Here is a 25,057-nt window from a genome sequence, read left to right as displayed (position 1 = left end):
AGACATGGATGTTCTTATTATTTAACCATTTATCATTTATTCTTACTTAAAATCTTACTTAAAGATCTCTATTTTTATTTAAATTTCCCGGGAATATTTTAAATTCACTTCTTCATGACATACCGCCACTAGTTTATATAAATTAGGAATTACTTGCCGTTTACATCCAAGAAGGTCTGAACACGTGCACTTCCTGCGCTACTAATAGCAAAACATTCATAAAAGCCTTCATCAGATATGGAGACGTTAGCAATTTCCCAGCTCACATGAACCGACTCTCTGAAAATTAAACATAAATGTCAATTCAATAGGCCAGAATATTCAAACCAGAATTGTCCTTAAAATAGAGAATGTTTTAACACGAATACGCTTGGTTACTCCTGCTAGGCCTTTCTTATTCATCTGAATTCCAACTATACAATAGTAGCAAATAATAATAAATTTTAATAAGTGAATCTCTCACGGCAACTCTACATTTATTGGACAAACCTTAACGATTGTGTCCATTTCAGATTAAGAGTCCATTTTACACAAGGAGATAGCTGGTCTATGATGCACTAATACTATGACACTGTAAAAAAGCCACAACTATTGTCCATCAGTCTGTATTTCAAATACGTACCTAAATTTTTGTTCTTTACCAAGCCTGAATCCATTCTTACTAAAACGTACTGTAATTGGTAGAAGACTTTCCACATAGCATGGAATCTCACCAGACTGCAGATAATACCCAGGGGTTACTTTTGGCATTGACACCTTTGGAGGACCTATCAAAAAAAATACAGATTGACATCTAGGTGTATATTAATTGGACGAAACATACCAGCATAGAAAAACATAGAAAAAAACATTCAAAAACGTACCATAATTTACAGACCAAAACATACCATGTAAGCATTCAAAAACATACCAAAAGTTACAGACCAACAAATATATACCAAGTACATCTGTTGAATCGTAATTAAGCTTTATTTATTATATTGTTTTTTTTTCAAAATATGAGATTAAGCAAATACCTGGAATAATATTAGAAAATGAAACACTTGACACACGTTGGAAAAGGTAGTCATCTTTATCATAGCCTGTTAATCTTAGGAAAAATGGCTGATTTGGTGGCATGAATTCCGTGACATTCCATATCTCGTAAGGTGTCCGGTCAGGATAATACTTTATTGGAATAGTCTGTAGAAGGTCTCCTGAAATGGTCAACAACTCAAGGCGATCAAGTCTTCCCGGGTAACTAAGCCCAGTGGTATTTAAAAGAACATATGTAGGAATCCCTGTGAAGACAAGACCAATCTATTACTATAAGAAAGCAGAAAATTATCATTCAGAGAATTCTAACAATACACAAATATTGTCCATGTATATAGTGTAAATATTTCAATCTTCACACCTGCAAATTAACATACGATCCAGTAATTATGCATCTACCATAATGGGAAACATAAAAGGGGTAACATATTTTTTCAGGACAAGTTAAGCTATTCATAAATGTCTACTATGTTAAATGTAGTGGGGGACATAAAGAACCCAACAGATGGCTGGAACATTGAGTACAAATCTGGGTTACATATGACTTGGCTTATGCAAGAGTACAAAGTGGTACAAAATAGATCCACTGAATGAAAATGTCAAGTTTTCATTATCACACCACACAAGACTACATACAGTTATTACTCAAACAAACAGGGCAGACGTTACAGGGGAGTTTCATGATAGAGAACATCAGGGGACATAAGAAGTACATAACTGGCCAGATCACTAGCACAAGGTTGATCTCTGGAAAGGTAGTTATAGAACGTTTGCATACACCTGTTAAGTCATGAGATATTTACCAGGGCACTAGCACTATGGAAGTCAATGTCCATACTCCAAGAGATAATAGATGTACACTTGGCAAAAATACACATTATGACCAAGAATGTTCCCTAATTACTACAAGAGTACTTTTCCATATTGTACTAACCAACCTTGTATAGGTCTACTAGATGTTTTCTCAAAATCTAATGTAGGCTTGTTGGAAAACCCTGCTCGGAAGTCAATAGTACTGACGCCTGTGATTCTCACTGAATGGCGTCCATTACTTGAGGTCTGAAATTAAATAAATACACATATTACCCAACTATGCTTTTACATTTGCATTACTAGAACATCATATATATGTAAACAGATAAAACAAGACAGAAAAGTGTAATGCTTTCATCATTAAGAATGTATAATAATCAAACTATAGATCATAAGGAAGATTATTATAAAATGCAATTAAAAGTGCAGTCATCCCTATATACAGCATATTTCAGGGAGTATTTTTACCTGGTGGAAAAAGGTATAAGGTATTATGGTATCGCAACTGAAACAGAAAAGGAAGATTCTTAGTTTTATCATAAGCCCTGAAATCTCTAAGCCATGAATCTCTAAAATATAAAGGACAATATTCAATACTTTATAGTTAGAATATTTCATTATTAAAGGTAAATGTGTTGGAAATGTAACATGAAGTTGAATTGAAAACTTACACCAGATATTTTTTTTAAATATAAAAACATATTATTTACCTTAATTTTCCACATTCCAGGCACCGGTTCCTTGACATTAAAAACTTTGGCAGAATTGAATATGTTCAGTAATTCATTAACACCATTTCCTATTGTTATCCGTGTTCCTGGAATTTTGCATATGGTAAAATTATAAAGGTACAGAACACATTTGGTATAAGTGTGCAATGCACATGTTAATTAATCTACTGCAAGCAAATGTTATACTTCGCTTGTTATGTATAATATATATTTTATTTATGTATTTGTCTCCTATTTCCATATAGTTTAAATATACAACCATAATTATCAACATCGCTTTCTATCAGCACTATTGTGGCATAGAGGATGAGGCCACAACATAGAACGCTGTGGGATATAACACATAAAAAGCATCCAATACATCTCTTAGTTTCATATATATAGTATATGTATATAGTACATATATAGCATATAGTTAGTATATAGTAGTATATATAGTATCATCGTCAGATGAAAGAGCCGCATAATGAAAGAGGCAATAAAGGACACAAGTACGACTTTCTTCTAGCAGCTAGTATTGTTGTTAGATTGTTCTCATATACAATATATATGTATAAACTATTTTACTTAACCTCACCTAATGGATCATAAAGCTCGATGTCTGGAGACGGTCCGCTGAGTGATACTGTTACTTCTTTAAGACTCGGATCAAATGGAATTTCCCAGGTGTATGAGGCCCCATTTAAGTGATCTGTAGAAATCAGGTGCACTTTTGATGCCTGGACAGCTTCTTCCACCCATTTTAAAACCTATGTAGAGTAGATTAGGATCATAGTTTTTAAATAGATTTAAACTGAATTGTATTTCTGCTCATTCATAATTAACGGAGTTGCATTATGTTTCCAAGGGGGCCTTAAGTAGGTTACCTTACCAGGGCGCCGATCCCTGTAAATACACCTGTAGTAAGTGTGTGTGGAGAGACAGCAATTCTTGGTTTGCCTAGTGTTAAACCTACTATTTTAACTGACTAAATGGATGTTCCAAACATTATTTCACATAATTATAGAATTTGTAGTTTGTAGTTTCTATTTCAAAAAAAGGGAGACAAAAAAAATTGTAGAGTCCAACACAAAACATGATGCTATTGGGGATCTGAATGTTTCCTAATAAAAATAATGTATGTTGCATTCCCCAAAAAAACAACACAATCTTGCATCTTAAGTGTATCTTTATTTCTTTGGTACTGGTAAACCAGAGACTGAAAAGAAGTGAGGAAAAGTGATGAAAGTGGTGGCCATCTTATTTAATCCTAACCTGCTCAATGGCGGGTGTGTTGTTGGCGGTCGCCTCCCAGAACAAGAAGACCCAAGATGACCCAGTGTAACGTGTGCCAATTTAGACTGGCTGAGGCGGCAATTGTTCCCCAGCTATTCCACCCAATTTAGGTATTGCATTTGTTAAGATAACATATTGCTTCATGGTAAGGTTAGCGCATAGGATACTTTCAAATATCGAGCTGAAACATGGATGCTCCATCCATTAAAATGTGTTGTTTTTGTAAAGACTAAAGACAGTGTATAGTACTTTGGCCAGAGGCCAATGTAAGCCCAGTCTTGCTTTTGCTAACATTACTTTCAATATATATAAAATGGACACATAATTTAGCATTTGTGTCTTTTCCAAGAACAGGTGATTCCATTCAGGGACTGAAGGAGACTTGAGAATACTGAACAATATAAGCATGCCTAAAATAAACATAATTGTTGAGCACATGCCAAAAGATTTTATCCATAATACATTAAACATAAAATTCCACCGTTCACGTTTACATCCTGAAAATAACAGAATTTCCTTATCATGTGATAATTCTTCTGCTAACACAACCTAAATATTTATCTGTCGGATTTGTAATGGTTTATATTAGAAACATTCACATATTTTACTTTGTTCCAAATTTTGTTCCAAATTTTGATTATAAATAAAATTGAAGTTTAGAATTATGGATAATTCAATAGTTTTGTATTACAGCAAATTCTCAATATAGTGGTAAAAGGCAATATACTATATGCACAATAATTAAAAAGAAAACTTAAAATGACACCTCCATTAATAGATAAATATATAATATAAAATAAAAAATGTAAACTGTCCCAGAATCTCTATAGGTACATATAATTTATAAATCTTAATAAACAAAGAAATATTACCTCATTAACTTGCTTCTTGTCTAGGTGGAACACTTGCCCTGAACTTGTGGATGCAATCTCCTCATAAACTTTGTATCCCAAGTGACCTCGGTCATCGCAGTCACCAGTCAGCACAAACACAACCTGGACAATAATGCAAAATGTATAAAAATTGTTAACTATTGTGACTCACGTTACTAAATACTTAATAAACACTCAATATCATCATTGTCACAGCGACCTTCGGGCTCAGCACCGTAGGCAGCCACAGATATGGTGCCCATACGGTGGGACAACCATATTATTTTTGCTATGATTAAGTCAACTATGTGAATGCTGTTTCCCAAATATACTAAACAAAAGTTGTTTTAGGATTCAGGCATTATTATGCAGTCTTTTTAAAGCACAGCAGGAAATTCTCAGATGGTATAACCTAGGAGGCCCGTGACCCTTGCTCATGATCACTGAACAGGACCAGACTGACTAGATCCAACAGGTTCTTTTGGAGTGAAGACACTACTCCAGTCCATAGCACCTACTGTTAAGTCACAGCAAGAGATTATTGTACATGGTTATATTTCAATTTACTTAATTTTGCCCGTGGCTTGCTTCTTTGAACATCTGCCTCATACTATCTAACATGCTAGCTGAAGATAGAAGACATTTTAAAACTAGTTTTAAATAAGGTTTTAGGAATTACAAGTAAATGTTGATATAACAATCACATATGTGATCTGTTCTGCTGTGACTTTTCTCTTTTATTTTACCTAATCATGGAAGGAAGATGAAAGGAAAGAGCAGCACAACAAACCAATTACACATACGGACACTGGCAATTCTTTTTATATGGAGGATGTTACTGTTTAACTTAATTTAAGAAGACTGTGTTAGTGAATCATTCTCATCTCTTCCGTTTGGCATCTACCCCTTATAAAACTTTCTATGTGAAGAATATGGAAGCATACTCTCTCAACAATACAATACCTTCTCCTAACCTTTTTTTCACCCTACTCCGCATATTCCTTGGATCGTTCTCAGTTTCTATGGCTCACTGTGCTGCATGCTCAGATGTGGAATTACTTTGTGCTGCACAATTCGTGAGACATAAGGGACTGTTGAGAGGGATAAGTATTCAGACCTGCCACATCACAGGACCGATCTTTGTATCATAGTACCAGACCACTGGAACTGAGCCTCAAAACCGTGACTGTCTAAGTTGAGCCATATGAAAACCCATCAGTTTCACAGACATGTTAGTCGGATATATGAATAGTACATTGATGATGGGAAGTGGAAGGGCCAAGTGGATCTACAGGAAAATATATATGGAACATATGGAATGTATAAGGAACAGTCATATTGATATGACCGTTAGTTAGTTAGTTAGTTAGTTAGTTAGTTAGCAAAGATAAAGGATACAGAATAACAACAATTTCCTCTGCATGTGGATATCGTAAGGTCTTTACCTGTGATTGCTTCTGCTGAATCAGCTGTAGAACATCATTGGCAAGATGGTAATCCTTGGATCTTGCATCAGTAAACACATAAATAAAGGATCCCGGTAGAGAGATTTCCAAAGCAATTTTAATAGCTCCAACACTCATCTCTGGACAGTCACCTCCACCCTGTGTATACAAATGAACAAATAAAAATGCAAAATTACCCAGGTGAATGTATCCATCCTTATCTGTAAAAAAAATAAAACCAACATCTTATTCAAATAGACTTAGAAAAATACTTATTAATCTCTAATATCGATAGCTTTAATGCATATAATTTTAGAAAATACTTACTTGGTTGGATAATGTTGCTATAGAAGGTACTTTGTTGTAAAATAAGTAAGTTTATATTAATATAGAACAATATATAACAATTCTGGAACTAAAATGCTAAATGCGAGATAGTCGGAAACATTTCCACAGTGATTGATAAGCAATTTGCATTTCTGAATTCTAAATTTATTCTAAATATATTCCACTGTAGTATAGGATATTTTTAATTAAATCAATGGACTTTTATTAAAGAAATACATTTGTGTGTCATGTTTATTGGAATCATATTTGTGTGTGAGTCAGTACATATTTAGTAATTATATATATATATTTATATATATATTATGTATGTGTATTTAGTTTATAGTATGTACAGTAAACTTGTGTATGCATTTTTGTGTGAACTTTATTTTTAACCAAAATTGGCTGTTTTGTGCGTTTGTACGAATAAATGAAAATAAGGGCCATCTCTCATGAAACACGCAAAAGCGAACTGCAAACGTTATGAAAATTCGTCATGATTAGTCCATTCGTTGCCACGTGTAGCCACAGCCATTACAAGTCATTTTGGCACCATTACAAGCCGTTTTGGCGCTTGTTGATGAGGTAAAGTGAGAGGGACCATGTATAGGAAGGTACATATACCGTATTTGCTCGATTATAAGACGACCCCCCAAAATCTAAAAAAAGAAAAAGCCTGAATATAAGACGACCCCATAGGAAATAAGTTTTACCAGTAAATGTTAATTCATGTAAACTATGTGAACAATTGTTTGTTAATAAAAGCTATGATTGAGAAAAATATTTTTTTTATTTCCTTTTTTTTTCAACCTGCCCCCCCCCCAGTTATGCACATCTGCCCCCTGGCTTGCCACTCTGCCCCAGAAATGCCTTATACTCCCTATATCCCACTGTGTCCCATGATATGCCTTTTAACCCTCTAAATGCTACCGTGCCCCATGATAAGCCTTTTAACCCTCTATATGCCAACTGTGCCCCATGATATGCCTTTTGACCCCCTATGTGCCACTCTGCCTCCAGAATTGCCTTATACCCCTCTGGCATTTAGGGGGTTAAAAGGCATATTATGGGCAGAGTGGCATATAGGGAGGTATAAGGCATTTCAGGAGGCAGAGTGGCGTATAGAGGGTTAAAAGGCGTTTCTGGAGGCAGAGTGACATTAAGGGGGTTAAAAGGCATTTCACAGAGCACTCTGCCTCCAGAAATGCCTTATGCCCCCCCATTTAACACTCCCTCCAAACTTACCGGTGCTCGGTGCTTAGTCCGGGCAGCGTGTAGAACTCTACACGATTCGCATACACAACTTCCGCTTGAGCGAATCGCGTAGAGCTCTACACGCTGCTATTTGAGGTCTGATTATAAGACGACCCCGATTATAAGACGAGGGGTATTTTTCAGAACATTTGCTCTGGGAAAAACCTTGTCTTATAATCGAGCAAATACGGTAAATGACTGATAGAAGTAACCAAAAAATGAGTGGTCTCATTGATGGTTGTGGCAACAACCTGTGAGAGTTTTTCCTTACTATGGCCAATCAGCTTTTTGTCTAAGCCGAATGGCCAGGAAACGAAACTTGTTGCCCAAAAACGAACAAAGCAGATGTCTATTGTACAGTACATAGTCATTCCAACTTCAATTATATATTGGTACGCAAATGTGTAATTGATATGGGTTAGGCTTTTATTTTAATTATTTATTTATTTTATTTTTATTTTCCAATTGGTTGATGCCAGACAAGCCCCCTGCTGGCGACCAATAGAGTTGCTTGTACAGACTTTTAAAATCCTGAAGTAGCAACCACTGGTCTCCTTGCTCCAACAGTTAAAGGTCCGTATAAGCGACTTTATTGGTCGTTCGTACAGACTTTTAACCGTTGGAGCAGGAAGACCAGTGGTCTGTGCCGGCCAAGTTGCACCGTAAGGAGTTAAATTGGTTGATGCCAGAGGAGGACCCTGCAGACGACCAATAGGCTCACTCGCACAGCCTTTTTAACTCCTGATGGCGAACATATGGCTTTCCGCTCTCATTAACCCCTGAGATGCTGCATAGATAAGGTAGGCTAGATGGGGAAGGGACCAGGGAGATTAGTAGACAAAGACGAAGATTCTTCATGTTGTGTGTCTTCGTCTTCGTCTACCACCGTCTACCACCGTTGTTTCTTCGTTTTTTCGGTTTGAACAACGAAAATGCACTATTTGTGTTCGTTTTCATGTTTGCCCGAAAACCAATGCACAAGTCTAATAATAATAATATTTAAGGACATTATTTTCCTTTGTTATCTGATAATAAACTTGTACAATAATTAGTATTATCCCTCTATTGTTTGACAAGAATACCCACATTGAGGTTTATTTGTGCTTCAAGTGATGGAAATGAATATAGCTGTATTGGTCCAAGAGAAAATGGAGTCCTTAGTCATAGGTGATATCTTTCATTGGGCCAATACAGAAAGAAATATGTAGGACCTACTATAGGCTTTTAGGACTGTATTACTTTTGAAGTGGAAACCTCTGAGGTCTTGGAACCTTATATGACTCCTTTGTGCTCCAAGTGATTGTCAATTATAGAAATCCTCCCTTTGATGTTATTAAATAAGGGGAACTACTATAGCCTCGTTATAGGCACATCTTCACATCACAACAATGCCATGTTGTTTTTAGATGTTGCCTTAAAAAAAATGACTTTGATCACCGAGCCTATGTGACTAGGGAAAAATGCTGTTAATTAATTTTATTACCGGACTAAAATCTTCAGAGAGATAAAACACTTTTTAATTACATAGTCTGACCTTTTTGAAGTTGAATGGTATATATACCACAAAAAGCCAGGAATTTAAACAAAAAAAAGTCTAAAAAAAACATGCTGATTAGGACTGTTATACAACTAAATGTTTTAACAGCTGCCAAAATACTTATCAGCAGAACTATAACCAACCTTTTCACATTTATCTAACATAGATTGTCAATACAAGCGCAACATACAAGTCAAAGAGAATGGATTTTATCTAGAATGGCTGAGATTTCTGTAAAAAGACCACTGTTTAAATGTTTTATACTGACCTGTACATATAGTTCTCTGAGTTCATGCTGAAATTTGTCCGGATCTGTAGTGATTGTAACTGGACCAATTTCTGAAACAGAATTCAAAATCAAAATGTTAGAAAAATTGGTTTTGTGGGCAAAAACTGATGCCTTTTCCCAACCATGTATTATTATATTATTATTATTCATCTCAGTGGCCACACTATTGTGCAATCCCTTCTTTTGCTTTGTTATATTTATGTACAAACCAAACATTTTCATTAAAGTCCAGTTTTGGTTAATTTATTTCTTTACTTTATCCAACTGCATACCATATTCTTCACTTCATTCTTGTATACATCTCCAAATTGTTTTCAAATGTATTCTTGTTTTATTTATGTGTGCGCTTTTGGAAATACCAGTGCTTTCCTGACTCCATGAATTGTAAACCAGTCATTAAAATACACAGATCATTAGTCTTAATAGAAATGTATAGTGTCTCAGGAGACAATAATTAACAGAGGCAATGCCTTTTTCCACAGCTTTCCGGTGTAAGTACAATCTTCTGAAAAACCTTCAGATGTCAGACGGCATGGGTTTTAAAATAATATTCCCAATCCAAAATAAAGCACTGTTTGTGTGTTACATAAAAATGCGTATGTGTGTTATTTACATCATTTACATTGAAAATATGTGTGGCAGATTCTGGAGATCAGCTTTAAGATGAGACAGGTGAATAGATCAAGTTGATCTTCAGAGCTACCAGCATATGGCAAAAACAGACAGACTGGTCCTTATCTGATGAAAACATGTTTATGTGTAATATTCATACTAGGTGACTAACTAGACTTTGTTATACATGCTTTAACGGTTTTATTGGACATTGGTATAATGGAAAGCAGTGCGGATTTTCCTGTAAATGACCTGCAGAAATATCAATAGGACCTCATTGTTGCATAATGAATGAAGTTCTTTGAGCATTATTTCCTCTTACAGGATTTATTTCCCATTACGCGTGTCAAAACAATGTCAATGATATTTAATACGCTAAATTGAGTCACCTTGCAATTCGATGTACGTGATCCTGATTTTAGCCCATCCATTCTGCAATTTGCTACCTAGTCCTGGAGTCCAAAAATTTCAGAACTCACTGATATATGAGGAATCTGTATTTCACCATACCCCACCACTTACATAGCCTCCATTGGCTCAACTGACCAGAAGGGATTTATTCTGTTTATGGGTCAGATTAACATCTGTCCGCCATGTGGAGGTTCTGCATGCTGTGTAGGTTCTACTGAGAGAGGACACATTGGGATATGATGTTATATCCCACATTCCACTCTTTGCTAGGATCCAAATAGAATATAACATCATAGCATTAGGCTAATGGAGAGACGGATGAGAGGACTGTGTTGTGCCCTGGATAAGCACACAAAGGGAATGTTCCACATATTTTTATCCATGGAGTAGTTCAAATACTATGAGGGGCGTAATGGACAAAGCTGGGGGACAAACCAGAATAGGGTCACCACACTGCTCCTTTCGTTCACTGAGAAAATTAAGAGTGGGGGTAGTCTTGGTGGGTTTGGAATGGCTGGATTAGGGACTATGGTCTAGGTGATTAGCAATGTGGTTAAGGCCTATCTAGCACACATCTTTTTTCCAGAAAGACGTTGGATGCATTTTAGTCACAAATGCTTTAGATTTGTACTAATGTATATGCATAATTATTTAGTATAAGTTCTGTTTCAAGTGAACACGGGATAACACTAGAATGTAAGGCGCTAAAAAGGATGTGCGTAACCTCACATTTAAGTAATCAATTACTAATATCACAAGTTCACTTGCTCCATTGCTTGCCTCCCGCTGACATAGTATGCAAATGAAAGAGTGTAGTAATATCCCATGAGTGGAGACAATTATGTTGATTTGTGCCTCATTTTTTAAATAGAATTATGGACAGTTTCATAATTACTAAAATATAATTGGGTCAATTGTTGTGCTATCCATGCATGAATGTTCTTAACTGAGGTTGAGTTGTTAAAATGCAAAATAGCAAGTAATGGTCCATGACATGTTAATAATTCACCCTGGCATGGTTCAAACAGAACTAAAGAAATACGGTCATCAAAACTTAATACATCATAATTCACCAAATTAAAAGTAATTATACTCTAATTTTCAATAAAATCTACAGTGTTTCCAGCTTCTATTTGTTCCAGCATATGCAAAGGAAATTGTTTTAAATTTGTCAGTGAAATGATAGAAGGTTAGAGGGAGAACCATTCTATCAACTTATTTTGTAGACTTACTGCATAGATTTTGGTAAATGGGGACTGGGACATTTGGGGGTATACAGCAGCCACAGCCATGCCATTAAAAAATATGGGCCCCCCTACTGTGTGCCTACTTTTCCTTAAAGGAGTAAACTTCAACAGGTGGGAAACCGAGGCATAAGCAATGATTTATATGGGTGCATAATAATATTCTGAATAATTGCATATTGCACATGATAGATATATTTATACAAACTTATCTACAGAGTTTATATCATTTATATCATATCATTTCTATAAGACATGACCAACAACCCAATGTTGTTCATAGATTAACCTCTGTATGTTAGGTGGGCAGACAAGATGGGTCAAATGGTTCTTATCTATTATCAATGTCCAATGTTTTTAGGGTACTGGTGGAGATCTGGCTCACTCACTTATACTGAATTTGTGTGGTGCTAGACTTTGTTTTATTTGTTCACTAATTACTATTAATGTAACAGAATAAATAATTATTGGATAAAATTATCCTGATTAAACTGGTGGCTTTCTGACTTCCACTTTCCTCAAACAGTGTCGCGGTCCTCGGGTCCGCTACTGCCGTTGCCGGGTCCTAGCTGGTGCTCCTAGGTCCCATGTGGGTGTCCTTTTCTCCCTGACGGACTCCACGTTGGTCAGCGACGATCCCGGGTTTGCTGGAGCAGTACACGCCAATATGGCGGACGCAAAAATCAAATTAAAGGGAATTTACAACTGTGTCCTGGTATTGACATATCCTATGGGATTATGCATACCACTGTCAATGTCTGGCACAGTATATAATGATAGCAGTTATGCTATACCACCGTCAATGTCTGGCTCGCTGTAAAGTGATAGCAGTTATGATGTACCACCATCAATGTCTGGCACAGTACATAGCGATGGCAGTTATGCTGTACCATTATCAATGTCTGGCATAGTATATAATGATGGCAGTTATGCTGTACTATCATCTTTGTTTGGCTCAGTAAATAGTGATGCAGTTATGCTGTACCACCCTCAATGTCTGGCACAGTATATAGTGATGGCAGTTATGCTATACCATCATCATTGTTTGGCTCAGTATATAGTGATGGCAGTTATGCTGTACCGCGGTCAATGTCTGGCACAGTATATAGTGATGGAAGTTATGCTGTACCACTAGCAATGTCTGACACAGTTTATAGTAATGGCAGTTATGCTGTACCACCGTCAATGTCTGGCACAGTACATAGCATTGGCAGTTATGCTGTAAGACTATTAATGTCTGGCTCAGTATATAGCGATAGGGAAAAGAAAAAATGTCGGTGCGCTAAACTAGTCTCAGGCTCAAATAATACAAATGTATGTATGATGCCTACCAAACAGTGTGAGCATGCTGCAAATACAGTGTGTTGGCTGTACAATGTATACAAAAAACAAAATACTGTCTGCGTTTCTCACCCTAATAAAGTTGGCAACAAATATCTAAACATAATATAAATGAGAGGTTTTGGTTATATGAATTGGCCAAAGCATTATTAAGCTCACCCGCCACATCAAGGCACACTCTCAATAGGGTGAGCTTAATTATGCTTTGGCCGATTCATATAACCATATAACCTCTCATTTATATTATGTTTATATATTTGTTGCCAACTTTATTAGGGTGAGAAGCGCAGACAGTATTTTGTTTTTTGTATACATTGTACAGCCAACACACTGTATAATAATAATTTTATTTAATAATAATTTAATTTAATATTTATTATTAGAATTACTTGTTTTTTAGTTGCTGACATTATTTAATATATATTTAATATTAATTATATTTATGTGATGTGCGAAAACCACAAATTAAAATTTGTTTACAGTGTTTAAAAGTTACCTTTTTTTAATTGCTACAAATACTGAAAAATACCGTATTTGCTCGATTATAAGACGAGGTTTTTTTCAGAGCAAATGCTCTGAAAAATACCCCTCGTCTTATAATCGAGGTCGTCTTCTAATTAGACCTCAAAAAAATGTCTGCTGGGTCCAGGCTGCTTACAGGTGCTTTGGTCCCGAGCAGCGTCTCTTCTATTAGCAGCAGGAAGCTAGCCGAGTGTCACATAATTCTGCCTCCCCCTCCTTCCTCTGGGGGCGGGGCCAGAGAAGTTTCTCGCACAGCCGGGCCCCTGCAGAAGTCTGCGAGTGGGAGATCTGCAGTTCAGGTAAGGGGGTGGGGGGTTTGAGTGTGTGTGTATGTGTGATTATTGGAATGAATGAGTATTTAAATGTGTGTGAATGAGTGTGTGTGTGATAGCATGGATGTGTAGGGGGGGGGTGGTAGCATAGCATAGGGAGGCTGTACTCAAACTCCTATCATCCCCAGGTTCCAGCATGTACTGGCTGCCTTGGCTTGATAGGAGTTTGATTGCTGTTAGCAGTTATATATATATATATATATATATATATATATATATATATATATATATATATACCTCCAGAAATGCCTTTTAACCCCCTATATGCCACTCTGGCATATCATGGGGCAGAGTGGCAAATAGGAGGGCATAAGACATTTCTGGAGGCAGAGTGGCATATAGAGGGTTAAAAGGCACATCATGGGGCAGAGTGGCAAATAAAGGGGGATTAAGGCATTTCTGGGGGCAGAGTGGCAACCTTGGGGGCAGATGTGCATAACTGGGGGGGGGGCAGGTTGGCAAATAAAAGGAAATAAAAAAATATATATTTTTCTCAATCATAGCTTTTATTAAATATGAAAAAATTGTTTACATAAATTAATATTTACTAGTAAAACTTTTTTCCTATAGGGTAGTCTTATATTCAGGCTTTTTGTTTTTTCCTAAATTAATATTTAGATTTTGGGGGGTCGTCTTATAATCAGGGTCATCTTATAATCGAGCAAATACGGTAGATATAGATGGGGAACCACAAGGGAGGGGCTTAAACAATAAGAGGTGTGGTCTTGATAGGGTAAAATCTTCTATGTTAAGCATTTTATATTAATGCTTATTGTTGATTTTGAGTTTGTAATTTTGGTTATATTTAGGCTTTATATGTAGGTATTGGGTCTTTTCTACATGTAATATTCCTGAGTTTCTTCTATGCAACTTAAAGTACATAGTTTATCCTAAACTGACATTTTATAGTCGCCCTGGTTCTGTCAGCATTTCAGAAAACAAAAATAATTAATAACCTTTGTTGTCCACGTCCTACAATGATAATAAATCAAATTTACTTATAGCTACAGGCAAGAAAGATGATAATTCCTCTTTAATCTTGACCCTTTAAATGAGCACTACTTTGTCTTTAATGCAACTAGCCAAGAACGCTGAGATTGTTGTCTTTGTGTATGCCAATTATGCTGCCCCTTACCAAAGGGTCTTGACACCTGGGGCAAAGTTAGTGCCCTGATCTGATGTCTCATTCTCTTTCAGAAGCCGAGGGAAGCACATTGAGGTACAGGAGGTATTGGCACTGGATGTCCGAAACCTGAGGCAGCTGCTCCTCTTGCTGCTCCACACCCCTGCAAACATGTTTGTGGTCACCATTTTTGCGTCCTTGGGTTAGTTCACCGTTTGCATCTAAAATTGTTTGAGATTTGTACAAAGAATTCTATCCATTATGTCGCACCTTAAGCTTGTTCATTTGTCTGCAGTAATCTGCATTCCAAATCAGTCTGCAAGGATTGTCTAACACCCTAGTCTACAACAAACCAGGGTCATACCTGAGGTTTACAGGGAAACCACAGACACAACCTTGGTGATCCACGTGAAGGTAATTGCTATGACTCAGAACGAGAACATGCAATGAGCACCATCTGCATCTGTTGGTGCTGGCGTGAGAGATAAACTATGGAAATGTTTCGTTTGGTGGGAAAATGAACAGAGACCAAAAGTTAAATATTCTTAAGATTTGCTGTCCCTGATCACTTCATAACCCTGCCAAATGTCTGGTATTATTATTTCTAGCATTTTGTTTATATTTCCCCTTGGCCAAAATCTAAATATTTCACTTTCTCATCTGATTCTTTAAAAAACAATGCAACAGTTCTAAAAGGATTTAATAAATGGAGAACAACGGAAGAGTTTGCCAAGGAGTTGTGGGTCCCTCACTGTTTATTATGAAGGGACAACACTTGATGTTTTCTCCAGCAAGAAAGGGTGAGCTGGCCCTGTATAATGCATAATTCAATGTGTAAGAACACTTTTACTGATTTAACTATACATTATACCAGGCCTGCCAAGCTTTACTTGCACTAGGGATTATTTTCTTCCAGAAAAAGATCACATATCTTCTGAGAAGTATTAAGTACTGATGTATGTTCCTCAGGTTTTAATTTATTATACGTCTACAACAATTCAGTGTCTTAAATGCACAACACACAGCTAAGCAGGATGAAGATGTAAAGATCAAGGGTGGACTGGTGTGGCTCAGGAAACTAATGAACAGCCAAAAGGTAATGCTGAATCTGTGGACAACCCCGGGTCAGCAAAGGGTTAACAGTCCATACAAGCAGCATAGCAGCAACATGTAATACAGAGGTCAATGGCAGATAACAGTCTGGGTACATAATGCAGGGGTCAGCAAAAGGTTAGCAGTTCGGGTAGCAATGGTACACAATATGGAGTCTGAAGGCAAGTCCAGACCAGCAACTGGTCATCAATCTAGGCCGAGAAACAGCAGGGAAGATACAGAAATGTTGAAAATGTGCAGTGTAGGCACCAAAAAACAACTAAGGACCTTAGTATCCCAGTATCCCAAAATCCACAGAGGAAGCTCTGCCGGAATACGCTACTGACTGACAAAGGACTAAGACCGCCGTGTTGACAAGGTGTCAATCCTGACAGCTATACCTGTGGTGTTTGTTTGCTTATTACATGGTTTGTGAGCCCCCATTAGTACCCTAAATCTTGGAAATGTCAATCACAACCCAAGTGCGGCCTATGCTCAGCCACCTCTGCTAAACTCTGCTACTTCCTCTCTATTTCTTCAGTTGCAGGATCTGAATGGCCAAAGAATCCCAAAAATTTTGCACAGTTGATCTAAGTTTGGCAAGAAAAAAGGTGCACCTTATAGAATTGCATAAAATCGTTATGTTGTTGTTTCTAGATTTATCATGCTAATCTCCTCAGCTTTTGTCACTTCACATCTACAGTTGTTATGAGCTGATGTGGAAACATATATCTTAATGTGGCAGCCAGATCAGCAACACAAAACTTTATACATTCTTCGTCTCTAACCTTTAATTTAATGGGAGACAAGGGTAATGAGCAATTCCAAGGTCTACAATGTATGTATTATCATCATTTCATTTATATAGCATCACTGAACAAAAGGTTCCATTTTACACGATAATACATTTAAAAAGTATGCGGAGCTGCTTCTCTCTAGTTTCCCCTGTCTCGCTACAGTTTCCCCTTTGCTGTAATCCATTCCTGGATTTCCTTGTGCTCTGCCGTTTACTTCTGATACTTTGTTTCAGTCCTGCTCTTAGCTTCAGCTTCTGTTTCCTTTATACGTTGTTCCCCACTCATTTGTTATGTTTGTCTCAGTCAGCAGTCTATAGGAATGTCTTTCTGATATATGTTTAGATTCAATGTTTAGTTTGTTTATTAGTAATTCAGTAGGCAGGTTTTAGTGTTAAGACCCACCGATATATGGGAGTACTTTGGTGTAGTGGTGGGCTTAGCATGCTATGGCCATAATATGTGACAGAATCTGCAATCTTATGATCATAGAAAGGGGTTCTATTCATGTCCTTGTCCAGTCTATCCTGTTTAGTCCTGTTATTTCTGTATAGTCTTGTCATGTGTAACCTGGTCAGTCTTGTACCCAGGTAAAGGGTTGTCCTGTCTTGTGCCCTGGTAGAGGGTTGTCCTGTTTTGTGCCCTGGTAGAGGGTTGTCCTGTCCTGAGCCCCGGCAGAAGGGTGTCTCGTCCTGAAGCACCAGCAGAGGTGTGTCCCATCCTGAAGCCCCGGCAGAGGGGTGTCCCGTCCTGAAGCCCACGGCAGAGGGGTGTACCATCCTGAAACCCCCGGCAGAGGGGTGCCCCGTCCTGAAGCCCCAGCAGAGGGGTATCCTGTCCTGAAGCCCCGGCAGAGGGATGTCCCATCCTGAAGCCCCGGCAGAGGGGTGTACCGTCCTGAAGCCCAGGCAGAGGGGTGTCCCGTCCTGAAGCCCAGGCAGAGGGGTGTCTCTTCCTGAATTCCGGCAGAGGGGTGTCCTGTCCTGAAGCCCCGGCAGAGGGGTGCCCCGTCCTGAAGCCCCAGCAGAGGGGTATCCTGTCATATTTATGTCAGATCTTATGTATAGCCTTTGGCTCTGTCCTGCCTATTCTGTCCGTAGCGGCCAGAGATCTCTTTATCCTGTTATCTGCACTGGATACCTCCCGCTGCTATCTTAGCATCCTGGTATGTGGCCACACAATCCTGATGGCCCATCGCTCAGGGAAGTGTGGTTACCCTGCATCTGGTCCTGTATCTCTCTTGCACGGTGACTCCTGACATTCCATCATTGGGCACTGTGGGTCATTACAGTCGTCTGTATAGCCCCCGTTCGTGACAATGGCTGTGGTATTTGTATTTTGTTGTGGAATGTGATACACAGTAGCAGGGTAGGAGGAGAAGCTCTGCATTGGGGTGGCAATGGGAGATGAGGGAATGATGCCCACAGCGCTGGCTTCAGACACTTGGTTAAAGTATACTTTAGCTTCAGTGTCTCCATTCAGGGCTATGGCATTGAGATTCAGGGATTCAGCCCCCCCCCCTCCCAGTGATGCCTGTCTGTCATAACTTTTTACAGATGTCAGTGATTTAAAATATCTAGAGTAAAATATCGAGAGAGAAAAAGGTGATGGAGGTCGAGGCAGATGGGGGTAGAGTTAGGAGTAACATTAAGATGTTTGTTTTTTCATGTTCTTGGGCTCACTAGATTAAAATAGTAGAAGACAAAATGTGCACCCTGACAATATATATATATATATATCTATATATATATATATATATATATATAGATATATATATATATATATACAGTATATCTATTCCCAGCCATTGCACTCACTTCTTACATTCAGACAGTTTTCAGAATATAAGTATATTTTTACATTACATTACATTGGATTTTTGCAGTGTGCCAACTGCTTTTATTGCAGTGATATTTCCATATGCAATAAATAATTATACCAATAGCGTATAGACATTTAATGTTCATGGGATCATCATTTTATTGTCCTCTGATGGCCATACACTGATGCTACTATCAGTAGATATTTTCTTAAGATTAAAAGACCAAATTGTCTGAGGAGTCATCCAGAATGACTTGAATCTCCGTTCCCAGAATAATGTCTTCTACTGAACGACTTATGGCACATAATGCATATTAACAAACCCAATGCAATTTCTATAGTTCATATTACCCACACATTAAAGCAGTGCACATAAAGATGCCTGTGGCTCTTTCTTCTGTGATTTAAATGTGCAAAGAATGTAAGTTGAAGCTAATGACTGTGTGGTGAGTGCAAACCCTAAAGCAGTTTTTCTAAGCCCGTTGCTCCTTTTAAAAATCTAGAGCAGCTGCGCTTCAAAAGTTTCTAGTTCCACTGCTAAACCAGAAGCTTTCAGTTTTGGCTTCTCCAAAATTTCTGACTCCAAAAAGTTCAACCACTGATGCTTAAGGATTCAGATGGGACCCAGACAGCGATCTCTATCCTATGAGGGAATGCTGGAAGAACCAAGGAACGCTTCAAAATGAGCCAAAAACATTGGTCGTTTTAGGTAATTTAAATACTGGGTAAGTCCCAAGTTTGTGAATGGACAATAGCAAGCTGCCAACAATTAAAGTGAAAAAAAAGAAAAATCCTAGCTAGCTGAAAATTGCTATATTTATAATAATGATTCTAACAGTGACTAGGAAAAAGACATCATTATATATTTCTAAATGGGTTTAGGCGTATTAGTCCAGTAGACACGATGTCAAAAAAAACAGAATATTGCAGTATGCGGTGATACTTTTTTTATTGGACTAACATAGTATTTAAAAGACAAGCTTCCAAGCGTTATCCTCTCTTCATCAGATCTGATGAAATACTGATCAACATGGCAGAGGTTACTACTTAAAACAAGTGATGGTTTTAGAGGGGAGGGGGATGAGTGGGGTCTTAATACTGATTCCCTTTGGGATGAGGTTCATTTTCTTACACCGGGTAAGAAAAAATACCCGGAGTTTCTATTCTAATCAGTTTGATAACTTATATATATATAATATGAGTACTGCAATATCTTTATTGGACTAATATTCCATTTTAAGGATGAGCTTTCGGGGTATTAGCCTCCCTTTATAAAGGCAAAAGCAATACTAATCACAAAACATCTAAAAAAGACATGGGCAGAAGTACAGGGGTTAAGGAGAATGATCACAGCAGTTTAAAGGTATAAAAATATAAATATATATATAATCTACTGCCAATGTAATATACATTTATGCGGTATATTTAAATACTGATACCTGATGTAGCACCATTCAGAAGGCTTATTATACATATACAATAAACACACAGTTGAAAATGTGGTGGCAGGAAGTTTATAGCATTACTTATGTACATAATTTGAAAGAAATATCCACTGGAAGAAAATGGATACTCATGGGGCACCAGAAGAATTTTCAACATATTTTATTACATATATATATATATATATATATGTTTCCACCATTCTGTATTCCGGAAAAAAAAAATAGCTCCTTAGAAAATACATTTTACTAACTTTGTCCTAACATTGTTAAAAACTTTGAAACACCAAAACTTAAACAATGTCAAAACAAATGTTGTTTAATTTCTTTCTTAGCGCAATAATTCTTACCTGGATCATGGAATGGAATCAGGGCGAAATTATACAGCGGCTTCTTTGGTCGATTTAAAGATGTCTCTAAAATCTTTGAGGCTCCTTCAATCACTTGAACTAAGTCATCATACATAGACCCTGTAACATCAAAAACAAACGCCAAAGTGGATGCGCCATCCAGGGTTTCGTCTGAATCTCCTTCTGTTTTTTCGCAAGAATTTCTTCTGAGAAGCTGAACAAGGAGCAGTAAGACTGGAAGCTGTCTATTAAAAAACATGTTTCAAGATTCCCACCGAACAAAGAAATTCAGAAGTTGTATGAATTCAGATCAATGAGCTGAAGAACATAAATGAAGACGTTAAGGGCATTGCGGAACAAAAAGTCAAACCAGCTTTCCCCCCAGTTGCTGAACAATAAAGAGCTCAATGGGCTGAACTACAACTGGGCTTAAAAAAAAGTGTATTTTGCTTCTTTGAGTTGAAACAAAAGGTTTTTCATATTATGGCTTGTGGCTGCCACCATCTGGAGACATCTTGTATTTCCCATAACACTGATGGCACCAAACATACCAATGACAAATATCACAAAATTGTGTTAGTTTTTTTAATTAAACATTATTTGAATTATTGCAAGTGTACAGTTTATACGTACATTAAAGACATTTCAAAGTACAAATTCAAGTACACATTACTAATTTTTAATAATTAGCACTACAACAATGCACGTGACAACGTTACAGCACGTGACAACGGATTCAAGTTAGCCTGAAATATCTTGTTGATGGTGCCAATTGACAAAAAAAACTGTTGTATAAAAATAGCCTTCTAAACAATTCGGTGTGTGACAGATTAGGTACATAGGTATTTACATTAAAATGAGAACAGGAATTAACACAAAGCTATATGCCGTAAATTGTTGGTGATACAACAAGTGTGATGGAATAAGTGAGTAAATATTGATAGCATTAGTTAATCATATGTACATTTTTCCTTGATTGTTGTGTACAAGACATCACGTGATGCTAGAACAACATAAACACTTACACAATACTACAGAAAACATATTCTAAGTAGTAGAGTGTATACTATTAAAAAAAATAATTTACCAATAAAGAATTAGATTTTTGTGCTAAGTCAATTGTAAAGTACCTGATTCTAAGTCAGGGTTTCATGCATAGCAGAGCAGCTACCTTGCTGTGATCTATTGTGTGATATATTTGAATAGATCCTGAAAATCTGTATTTCTAAGGTTTTTAGAATAGAACGTTTTGTCTCTAGAATTCTCATTGCAGAGGTTTTCCTTCTCACTGTAAAGGCAATTCTCTGTATATCTTTGTAGAAAAAAATAGACAAAACTTAAAAAAGGTATAGTGGAGAACCAGATTCATTGATCTCCCTGTCTGAAAAATCAACGTAATACATTGTCCCCACGTACAGGACATATCAGACATTAAAATGAAAAGAATAGATACAGAAATAAAAGCTAGGTGTCAATCTTTAACAATATAGTTTGTAAAGCCGCATTTATAGAGATATTTTAGGTATAGGAAAAACATCATATTGGTAGTTTTTTTCCAGTGTGTGAAAACTCTCTTGTCAAACGGAATGTCACCATCTTAAGGTCCATTTTTCCTCCTCTTCTTTCTGTTGCCTACATTTTCCTTATCCTTTTCTTTCACGACTTTTTCTGTAATCACAACTTCATTAATTTTTTTAGCGTTGGGTAAAAAGGTACCTAAATCAACGTCATCATACTTATCCATAGGCATTTTTAAATGGCGAACAATATTCTTAGGTTTAGATGTAACTTCATTCTGAGCATGGGATACTGGGCCGGGTAAGGGCACAAGCTGCATACCGGGTGCAAAATATGGTGGATATTGATAACTGTTGGTTTGAGGCTGAGGATTTGGATTGTAGTTGGCTTTCGGGCGTTCCTGACGTTGATTAATTATAATGGGTTTAGGCTGCGGTGGAACATCCACAAAATAAGGCTTGATACCTGTGATAACTTGTATCATATATGCATTGTGACTGTCAGTAGATGACCGGGCAGGAAGAATGGGTTGATACATTGTTGTTTCTGGAACTTCTTTCACAAAAGTGTAAAGAACGTTTTTCCAAATCCCATTACTTAAGGGATTCAAGGTCACTCTAGGCCAGTGGCCTGCAAGACTTCTTAAAGCCTCACGATTCCAAAGAGCTGTGGGATAGGATGCTTCGGTATGATACAACTGTGAAAAATAGATGTCCAGGCGTATCTGTGGGTATTTGGCTATGAAATTATCCATTTTGCTGATACAATAATGGGCATACTCATTGCAAGGTGTGTAGTTTGAATAAAGGGTTATATAGCCAATGTAATAATCATGATGGTAGAGAAAGGTGTCTAGGTAACCCTGTTCCTCAAACAAGATGGATTCCGCATGAATATTGGCACTAACACAGTTTGTAACTTGACCTCTTTGTAAGACTGCTCCAGAAAAGTCCTTAATTTCATAAAATATTAATTGCTTGTTTTCTGGCATTGTTGGCCCATAAGGAAATCCAAATGTTTCATAAAATTCTCCATAGGTAACCCTGGATTCCTCTCCTGTCTTTATGTGATATGGGCATTTTGAACAACCCTGATTCTGATAAAGCCAGTAGTAAGGTTTAACCAATGTTCCATGATACCCAGAGAATTCTTGGAAAAAATGGTCCATTTTTGAGAAGAATAAGACTCTTCTAGTAGCTTAAAAGCTTGAACCTGCCAAATATAAATAATAATGTTTTACAAGTAAAAAAATTAGTTATCATAGATTAGCGTATACGTACATTGTAGTAGTTATCATTTAGTGAAAAATCTGAGTAATCAGGAAATATTTATCTTAAATTTGCAGAAAGAAACAGTGTTGTGTAGTCTAGAAATAAATACATTGAAAAAAAATTGCATTGCACGCAAACACAAAATCTAAGCTAAATTACAATTGAAACAATAATAAACACACACAGAATAGAAAGGAAAAATCAAAAGAAATGCTAAACATTCAAAATAAATTGAGCAGAATTTCCATAAAAGATGGCGTGGAGGTTTCCAGGTTTTCTGTACTTATTCTTTCAGTAATGATTAGCTGGAGGCATTCTGACCATAGCTGCTTACAGTCCCAAATTTGCTGGGACAACATTGGCAACCTAAACTTATATACTGCTGTTTTATTGTAGATGATATCCCAAGGCAGAGCCACCAGCAGCCGTATCACCGCATAGCGCCTTTTTATGCATCCTGTGGAGGCTGTGTTGGCTTGGCACGGCCCTTTCTAGAGTAAAGGGGCCAGACATCTTCCTTGTAACTGGCCCATTCAGCAGCAGTACAGTGATAAAAGAGAACACCCAAAAGCACAATCTACTCCTCGTTTTGCATCCTAAACCTGAATATATTTCTGCAGATATTCGTTAAATTGGATCATGCCTCCAGTTCTGTGTGTTTAATATCTCGATGGAGGAGCGAGCATTGGTAACACAACTTCTTGCATGGATTTGCCTACTGCCCACCCATTTCAAATTTTTTGGGGGGTTGGTCCCATCGCCTTAACTCGGACACATAGAACATTTCTGTTTTCTCTAGTGAAGAGGAGAGGGAAGGCAGTGAGGGGGGGCAGTCTTTGAATACTCAAAGGAATAGAGATGGGGCGTTTGTCAGTAGACCAAATTACAAAAATAGCCTATCAGCCTGCTTGCTAAGTACTTTGCGGGCAAATTAGCAGAACCTCATACTTTCTTTTATAAATTACACTACAAAACATTCTTACTTTGTTTTGGTCAAAAGCAAAGAATTCTTATTCATCCAAATGTATAAGATATCCTGCCATAAAAAAACATAAGGTTGCATTAGGTATATACACATTAATTCCAAAGTACACAGCTTTGATTTAAAAAAATGCATGAAAATCAATTTATTCATCCCTAGGCAACCTGTAGAAACAAACCCCTTTCCCCAGACTGTCTGTAGTTGCGTATAAAATATAAACTTTCTGAGACTCGTGCATGTGCGCTGATTATACCTATGATCTGCAACACTTCTTTTCACCAATAACAAAATATTACATAGAAATGAATACTTTCAAAGCCAAATTTCACGTAAACCATTCTTCCCATTAAAATAGAATTGAATGCCTCGTTAAAAAATGTACTTACCATAGGTGTTTCAGTACAAATCGTACAGGAAATTCAAAGCCACCTAATTCATACAAAGGTCTGAACGATTGAACGGATCAGATAGGGCATGAGTTTCTGTTCAGTACACATTGGTTGCTAAGTCATTCTCCTTCAACACAGGGAGCAGCGTGAAGTCCTAAGGAGTGGCTTGATTGTCTTATGTCTCACATTTGTTACTACAACATTCCACAATCACATGTAACCCAACACAGAGACT

General features: G+C 37.2%; 2 protein-coding genes across 2 annotated transcripts in view; both read right to left on the bottom strand.

The window, feature by feature from the left end:
* The window catches only part of HMCN1 (hemicentin 1), a 115,257-nt gene extending 94,336 nt beyond the window's left edge, over positions 1–20,921 (bottom strand). Inside the window, exons 1-10 of the mRNA XM_053469687.1 lie at positions 20,663–20,921; positions 9,558–9,628; positions 6,172–6,330; positions 4,727–4,849; positions 3,157–3,328; positions 2,559–2,665; positions 1,974–2,094; positions 1,017–1,280; positions 623–767; positions 158–279 (exon numbers count right to left, since the gene is read on the bottom strand). Coding sequence (XP_053325662.1) covers positions 158–279; positions 623–767; positions 1,017–1,280; positions 1,974–2,094; positions 2,559–2,665; positions 3,157–3,328; positions 4,727–4,849; positions 6,172–6,330; positions 9,558–9,628; positions 20,663–20,921 — 1,543 coding nt within the window. The remainder of the gene's footprint in view (positions 1–157; positions 280–622; positions 768–1,016; positions 1,281–1,973; positions 2,095–2,558; positions 2,666–3,156; positions 3,329–4,726; positions 4,850–6,171; positions 6,331–9,557; positions 9,629–20,662) is intronic.
* Positions 20,922–22,259: 1,338 nt separating this feature from the next.
* Positions 22,260–24,834, bottom strand: APOBEC4 (apolipoprotein B mRNA editing enzyme catalytic polypeptide like 4). Its single transcript, XM_053469686.1, has 2 exons — positions 24,820–24,834; positions 22,260–23,392 (listed from the first exon to the last, which is right to left on the bottom strand). Exon 2 carries the CDS (start codon positions 23,346–23,348, stop codon positions 22,260–22,262), a length of 1,089 nt encoding a protein of 362 aa, XP_053325661.1. The 5' UTR covers positions 23,349–23,392; positions 24,820–24,834.
* Positions 24,835–25,057: the final 223 nt, after the last annotated feature.

This window comes from Spea bombifrons, chromosome 6, assembly GCF_027358695.1.
Source record: "Spea bombifrons isolate aSpeBom1 chromosome 6, aSpeBom1.2.pri, whole genome shotgun sequence".
Classification (NCBI taxonomy): domain Eukaryota; kingdom Metazoa; phylum Chordata; class Amphibia; order Anura; family Pelobatidae; genus Spea; species Spea bombifrons.
The sequence above is the reverse complement of the archived record's forward strand: the minus strand, read 5'-3'. Positions and strand labels throughout refer to the sequence as shown.